Raw genomic sequence first — 8444 nt, forward strand, 5'->3', positions numbered from 1 at the left:
AAAATCCACGTTTATGGGTGTTGGGGTAGTTGAAAAATATTCTTTAAAAAATCCACGTTTATGGGTGTTGGGGTAGTTGAAAAATATTCTTTAAAAAATCCACGTTTATGGGTGTTGGGGTAGTTGAAAAATATTCTTTAAAAAATCCACGTTTATGGGTGTTGGGGTAGTTGAAAAATATTCTTTAAAAAATCCACGTTTATGGGTGTTGGGGTAGTTGAAAAATATTCTTAAAAAATCCACGTTTATGGTTATTGGGCTGCTTGAAAAATATTCTTTAAAAAATCCACGTTTATGGTTATTGGGCTGTTTGAAAAATATTCTTTAAAAAATCCACGTTTATGGTTGTTGGGATAGTTGAAAAATATTCTTTAAAAAATCCACGTTTATGGTTGTTGGGATAGTTGAAAAATATTCTTTAAAAAATCCACGTTTATGGTTGTTGGGATAGTTGAAAAATATTCTTTAAAAAATCCACGTTTAGGGTTGTTGGGTTAGTTGAAAAATATTCTTTAAAAAATCCACGTTTATGGTTGTTGGGATAGTTGAAAAATATTCTTTAAAAATCCTCGTGCTTGAACATGTTCTTTATTAGTAAATATATTGATGATCCCTTGGCCTCTCACGTTGAATTCCTTCCCACTCTTCTCTAACATGTTGCCAAATTTGCGCTCACACCTCATCCTCATCCTCCCCTTTAAAACAATGTGCCAAATTATTTTGAAAACAGTTTTCAACAATTCAACCTGTTTGTATCACCCAAACAAGTGCGGTTGGATATTTGCGGTTCCGAATTTTGTCGATTATACTTCCCATGTTATTGATGTAATTTATTTACACTTGGATATCGAAAAACCATGAAAATGAAAAACTTTTAACGACCATAAAACTACTTCACAAAAATGGATTATTCCAATTGAAAAAGTTTTGTGGCAAACAAATACCGTTATTTGTTTGCCGTATCGCAGTAGTTGGGGCAATTAGGTTACCATGTTTTGTTTTTTCCGCAAAAGTTCAAATAACTTTCAATTTTCCAAATAAAGCCAGCATAAGGCTGGTTGGTTTTTGATGGAGGGGAAAAGGTTGGTTGCATGACTGGCATTGGCATAGTCAACACCTAAAAGTATGCTTTAGTTTAAATGAATTCATTTTCTTCATGCTGTTTAGGCATTTTTAATTCGCCTCGTTTTCACCCATTTCCCAAAGTTATTCAGACGGAAGTGGGTCAGATTTCATTTTTATTTTTGGGGGTGCACACAATCGTAAAAAGTGTTCTCTTAAAAATACATACACAAACACACCAAACCTTAACTTTCAAAGAACTTCAAATTATGTTTTGTGCCAAGTATCCAGCCCCCTTTTAAGTGTAAGGGTGATGGCTGCTCCTCTGGCAATTTTATCACTATTCACGCCTTTTTAAATGTGTGTTAAACTTGTTAACATATTTTGTGGGTTTGTGCTGTCATCACACCCCCAAAAAATTCACATACACATGTACGTGCTTAAATGGAAATATGAAACAGAAGCTTGCGGAACTAATTCTGGGATGTTAAAGTAACCCAAGAGCAATAGACATGGATTTTTAAAGAATATTTTTCAACTACCCCCCAACAACCATAAACGTGGATTTTTTAACGAACATAAAAATAAATAATCTCCAATTTCTATAAATTGTTCCTATTTTTATTATTAAATAAATAAATTATTTTACATAAATAAATTAAAATAAATTAATTGTTTTCCTTGTTTTTATAAATTAATTTTAAAACTAAATTTGTTGCTTTGTTCTCTAATAACTTTGCACCCAGGAGTTTCGGTAAGCATGTTTCTTAATCAAAAGACTGTATTTACACTATTCCCTAACATGCCTGCAACCTCAGGTTGCAGGCTTAGTTGAAAAAATCCAATAGGCCATTCAAAAGTTCATAGGCAAAGTCACCACCTTCAGTATCGGCAGCCTTCTTTTTCTTGTTCTTCTTAGATTTCTTGGCTTTTTTCGTTTTTGTGGCAGTGGTGCTCTCTGTGGCGGGGGCCAAAGTGTCGGCCAATGTGGCAGCAGCTGCTGCCTCATCCATCATTTCAGTTGCTGGAGCAGCAGCAGCTTCGGTACCCTTTTCATCTTTACTTTGGGCAGCATCAGCGGTACGTGTGGCATCTACAGGAGCGGCTGTGGCAGGAGCTACAGGCTTGACCTCATCTTCATCATCGTCATCGGCCAATTCGTCCAAAAGTCCAGCTAAACTGAAGCCACCATAATCGGCATCAGCTGGGGCTTCGGTATCATCATCATCGGCATAATCAGCATCAGTATCCTCATCATCATCGGCTTCTTCGTCTTCGGCATCTTCGGTGTCATCGTCGTAATCATCTTCGTCATCGTCACCAGCTGCAAAAAAAATATGGTAAAATAATTCGTGAATATTTTTTAATATTTATAGGAAAAATTACATTATTAAATTTTTATAGGAACAATTTCATTATGGATTTTTTAGGAAAAATTTCACCAAGAAATTTTCAGAGAAAAAATTTTATAGGAGAAATTTCATCATGAAATTTTTATAGGAAATTTTTCATCATGAAATTTTTATGAGAAAAATTTCATCATGGAATTTTTATAGGAAATATTTCATCATAAAATTTTTTAGGAAAATATCATCAAGAAAATTTTAATTTTTCCTATAAATTGTATCGTGAAATTTTTATAGGAGAAATTTCATCATGAAATTTTTATAGAAAAAAATTCAACATGAAATTTTTATAGAAAAAAATTCAACATGAAATTTTTATAGGAAAATTTTCATAATGAAATTTTTATAGAAAATTTTTTATCATGAAATTTTTATAGAAAAAATTTTATCATGAAATTTTTATTTATGAAATTTTTATAAAAAAAATTTCATCATGAAATTTTTATAGAAAAAATTTCATCATGAAATTTTTATAGAAAAAATTTCATCATGAAATTTTTATAGAAAAAATTTCATCATGAAATTTTTATAGAAAAAATTTCATCATGAAATTTTTATAGAAAAAATTTCATCATGAAATTTTTATAGAAAAAATTTCATCATGAAATTTTTGTAGAAAAAATTTCATCATCAAATTTTTATAGAAAAAATTTCATCATGAAATTTCTATAGAAAAAATTTCATAATGAAACTTTTATAGAAAAAATTTCATCATGAAATTTTTATAGAAAAAATTTCATCATGAAATTTTAATAGAAAAAATTTCATCATGAAATTTTAATAGAAAAAATGTCATCATGAATTTTTTATAGAAATAATTTCATCATGAAATTTTTATAGAAAAAATTTCATCATGAAATTGTTATTGAAAAAATTTCGTGATGAAACGTAATTTCTATAGAAAAAAAATCATAATGAACTTTTTATAGGAAAAATCTCATCATTAAATGTTTATAGGAAAACTGTCATCGTGAAATTTTTATAGGAAACATTTTATCACGAAATTTTCATAAGAAAAATTTCATCATTAAAATTTTTTATGACATCTTTATAGGAAAACTTGCCCCCTCTACTTACCTCCAAAACCGAAAATATCATCGTCATCATCTTCCTCCTGTTTAACAGCTTCACTGGGCAAGGGTTCGGCTTCGGTCACCTTCAAACCGTCAGAGCCAAATTTGAAGCAGGACACACGGAGAGCAGCCTCAACTTCATCATCAGCACGCAATTCAAAACCTAAACAGGCCTTGAAGTTTTCACTAGCCTTGGAGAGACCATAAATGCGGCCACAGAATTGAGAATAACCACCAGGCAATCCAACACAAATTGGACGGGCACGTCTGCCTGAAAAAGACAACAACAAAAAGATAACAAAATCAGTACCCCTCATTTAAAAGCAGTCCGTCCCCCTGTTCAAAACTTACTCGACACAGTTCTGGTAATCAAAGTCAAATCGCCATATTTCAAACTGACAGCCATTTTTTCATTACCCAAATAGCTCATGCGGGCACAACCGGGTCCCTTGATGGGAATGATGGGTAAATTGAAGTTACGACAGCAATCACAATGGTTGCCACTACATTTGCAGTATTTGGCCAAAACATTGGAGTTTTCTTCTTCACCCTTGACAGGAGCTTCAGTGGCGGCAGCAGTCACGGGGGCAGTGGTTACAGCAGGAGCAGCTGTTGTAGCCACAGATTGGGCGGCTTCTTCAACAGGTGTATTTTCGGTAATTGCTGCAGCTGCGGCAACTGCAGCTTCCTCTTCTTCTTCGGCCTGATCCACCACTTCACTATCGAAAATCACTTCATTTTCACTATCCAAGGGGGCTACATCGGGATCAATTTCTTCCGGCGCCAAATCCAATTGTTTAAAATGTTCAGAGATTTTATCACCACGTTTGTAGGAGGCACGCAGCCGCTAGGCACAGGAGGATGAAGGAGGTTTTCATTTTGTAGTCGGCTTGCAGGTAAACTTAAACTGAAAGAAAAAAGAAAACGGAAAATGGTTAGAAGGATTTTTAAAACATATTTATACCCTATACCACAATGTGGAAAAGGGTATAATAAGTTTGTTTTCCCAAAAATTCATGTAACGCCGCGAAATATTCGTCGTAGACCCCTCATGTGGTATACCAAACTTCATATCTCGACGAGATAAAGCGATTTAGCGATGTGTGTCCGTCCGTCCGTCCGTCCGTCCATTAAAAATTGTAATCAAGCTAGAGGCCGCAATTATGGACCGATTGTCACGAAATTTAGTATGGAGGTCGGGTTTGGACCAGAATAGAACTGATTAGTTTTTGGCGATGATCGTGAAATGTTAAAGGGATGAAATGGACCAAAAACAAAATTTTTGCTCGATTTTGTAGCCGCTCTGTAGGTCGCAATAATAGTCCGATCGGCGCGAAATTTTAAACGTAGTTTTGGTTTGAGATGAAGAAGTAGCGTGCAAGTCAACGGTATGATCGGATAATATTTAGCGGGTTAAATTGATCAAAACTTTTGTGTGAAAATTGGTAAAATTTCTAATGCACATCTTATAACTTTATCCCAAGAAGACGCGTTTAGTGGTATAGGGTATCACATGGTCGGCCCCGTCCGACTATAGTCTGTTCTTACTTGTTTTTTGAATATTTTAATTAAAATTATTTTTTTTTAATTTTTTCCAGTACGTGGTTTTTTTAAAAAATATTTTTCAAGCACATGAATTTTTTAAAAAAATATTTTTCAAGCTCGTGGATTTTTTAAAAAATATTTTCCAAGCTCGTGGAATTTAAAAAAAAAATTCCAAGCTCGTGGAATTTAAAAAAAAATTCGAAGCTCGTGGCATTAAAAAAAAATCCAAGCTCGTGGATTTTTTAAACAATAGTTTCCAAGCTCGTGGATTTCTTAAAAAATATTTTCCAAGCTCGTGGATTTTTTAAAAAAAATTTTCCAAGCTCGTGGATTTTTTAAAAAATATTTTCCAAGCTCGTGGATTTCTTAAAAAATATTTTCCAAGCTCGTGGATTTTTTAAAAAATATTTTTCAAGCTCGTGGATTTTTTAAAAAATATTTTCCAAGCTCGTGGATTTTTTAAAAAATATTTTCCAAGCTCGTGGATTTTTTAAAAAATATTTTCCAAGCTCGTGGATTTTTTAAAAAATATTTTCCAAGATCGTGGATTTTTTAAAAAATATTTTCCAAGCTCGAGGATTTTTTTAAAAAATATTTGCCAAGCTCGAGGATTTTCAAGAAATATTTTCCAAGCTCGTGTATTTTTTAAAAAATATTTTCCAAGCGCGTGGATTTTTTAAAAAATATTTTCCAAGCTCGTAGATTTTTTAAAAAATATTTTCCAAGCTCGTGGATTTTTTAAATAATAATTTCAAGCTCGTGGATTTTTTAAAAAATATTTTCCAAGCTCGTGGATTTTTTAAAAAATATTTCCCAAGCTCGTGGATTTTTTAAAAAATATTTTCCAAGCTCGTGGATTTTTTAAAAAAATATTTTCCAAGCTCGTGGATTTTTTAAAAAAATATTTTCCAAGCTCGTGGATTTTTTAAAAAATATTTTCCAAGCTCGTGGATTTTTTAAAAAATATTTTCCAAGCTCGTGGATTTTTTAAAAAATATTTTCCAAGCTAGTGGATTTTTTAGAAAAATATTTTCCAAGCTCGTGGATTTTTTTAAAAAATATTTTCCAAGCTCGTGGATTTTTTGAAAAATATTTTCCAAGCTCGTGGATTTTTTAAAAAATATTTTCCAAGCTAGTGGATTTTTTAGAAAAATATTTTCCAAGCACGTGGATTTTTTAAAAAATATTTTACCAGCTCGTGGATTTTTTTTAAAAAATATTTTCCAAGCTCGTGGATTTTTTAAAAAATATTTTCCAAGCTCGTGGATTTTTTAAAAAATATTTTCCGAGCTCGTGGATTTTTTAAAAAAATATTTTCCAAGCTCGTGGATTTTTTAAAAAATATTTTCCAAGCTCGTGGATTTTTTAAAAAATATTTTCCAAGCTCGTGGATTTTTTAAAAAATATTTTCCAAGCTCGTGGATTTTTTAAAAAATATTTTCCAAGCTCGTGGATTTTTTAAAAAATATTTTCCAAGCTCGTGGATTTTTTAAAAAATATTTTACAAGCTCGTGGATATTTAAAAAAATATTTTCCAAGCCCTTGAATTTTTTTTTTAAATATTTTCCACGCCCTTGGATTTTTTTAAAAAATATTTTCCAAGCTCGTGGATTTTTTAAAAAATATTTTCCAAGCTCGTGAATTTTTTTAAAAAATATTTTCCAAGCTCGTGGATTTTTTAAGAAATATTTTCCAAGCTCGTGGATTTTTTAAAAAATATTTTCCAAGCTCGTGGATTTTTTAAAAAATATTTTCCAAGCTCGTGGATTTTTTAAAAAATATTTTCCAAGCTCGTGGATTTTTTAAAAAATATTTTCCAAGCTCGTGGATTTTTTAAAAAATATTTTCCAAGCTCGTGGATTTTTTAAAAAATATTTTCAAAGCTCGCGGATTTTTTAAAAAATATTTTACAAGCTCGTGGATTTTTTAACAAATATTTTCCAAGCTCGTGGATTTTTTAAAAAATATTTTACAAGCTCGTGGATTTTTTAAAAAATATTTTACAAGCTCGTGGATTTTTTAAAAAATATTTTACAACTATCCCAACAACCATAAACGTGGATTTTTTAAAGAATATTTTTCAACTATCCCAACAACCATAAACGTGGATTTTTTAAAGAATATTTTTCAACTATCCCAACAACCATAAACGTGGATTTTTTAAAGAATATTTTTCAACTATCCCAACAACCATAAACGTGGATTTTTTAAAGAATATTTTTTAACTATCTCAACAACCATAAACGTGGATTTTTTAAAGAATATTTTTCAACTATCTCAACAACCATAAACGTGGATTTTTTAAAGAATATTTTTCAACTATCTCAACAACCATAAACGGATTGTTTAAAGAATATTTTTCAACAACCATAAACGTGGATTTTTTATAGAATATTTTTCAACTAACCCAACAACTCTAAACGTGGATTTTTTATAGAATATTTTTCAACTAACCCAACAACCCTAAACGTGGATTTTTTAAAGAATATTTTTCAACTACCCCCCAACAACCATAAACGTGGATTTTTTAAAGAATATTTTTCAACTACCCCCCAACAACCATAAACGTGGATTTTTTAAAGAATATTTTTCAACTACCCCCCAACAACCATAAACGTGGATTTTTTAAAGAATATTTTTCAACTATCCCAACAACATTAAACGTGGATTTGTTAAAGAATATTTTTCAACTATCCCAACAACCATAAACGTGGATTTTTTAAAGAGTATTTTTCAACTATCCCAACAACCATAAACGTGGATTTTTTAAAGAATATTTTTCAACTACCCCCCAACAACCATAAACGTGGATTTTTTAAAGAATATTTTTCAACTACCCCCCAACAACCATAAACGTGGATTTTTTAAAGAATATTTTTCAACTATCCCAACAACATTAAACGTGGATTTGTTAAAGAATATTTTTCAACTATCCCAACAACCATAAACGTGGATTTTTTAAAGAGTATTTTTCAACTATCCCAACAACCATAAACGTGGATTTTTTAAAGAATATTTTTCAACTATCCCAACAACATTAAACGTGGATTTTTTAAAGAATATTTTTCAACTATCCCAACAACATTAAACGTGGATTTTTTAAAGAATATTTTTCAACTAAACGTGGATCTTTTAAAGACCATGCAAATAAATAATCTCCAATTTCTATAAATTGTTCCTATTTTTATTAAATAAATAAATTATTTTACATAAATAAATTAATTGTTTTTCTTTTTATAAATTAATTTTAAAACTAAATTTGTTGCTTTGTTTTCTAATAACTTTGCACCCAGGAGTTTCGGTAAGCATTTTTCTTAATCAAAAGACTGTATTTACACTATTCCCTAACATGCCTGCA

General features: G+C 30.9%; 1 protein-coding gene across 1 annotated transcript; it reads right to left on the minus strand.

Moving 5' to 3' along the window:
• Nucleotides 1-1889: 1889 nt before the first annotated feature.
• LOC141398465 (uncharacterized) lies at nt 1890-8395 on the minus strand. The gene is made up of 5 exons (XM_073975750.1): nt 8376-8395; nt 4436-4448; nt 3893-4388; nt 3546-3812; nt 1890-2386 (listed from the first exon to the last, which is right to left on the minus strand). The coding sequence occupies exons 1-5, from the start codon at nt 8393-8395 to the stop codon at nt 1890-1892; spliced, it is 1293 nt and encodes a 430-aa protein (XP_073831851.1).
• Between the last annotated feature and the right edge of the window lie 49 nt (nt 8396-8444).

Source organism: Musca autumnalis, unplaced genomic scaffold (assembly GCF_047663935.1).
Source record: "Musca autumnalis isolate F117 unplaced genomic scaffold, ASM4766393v1 scaffold_3, whole genome shotgun sequence".
In the NCBI taxonomy this organism is placed as follows: Eukaryota; Metazoa; Arthropoda; class Insecta; order Diptera; family Muscidae; genus Musca; species Musca autumnalis.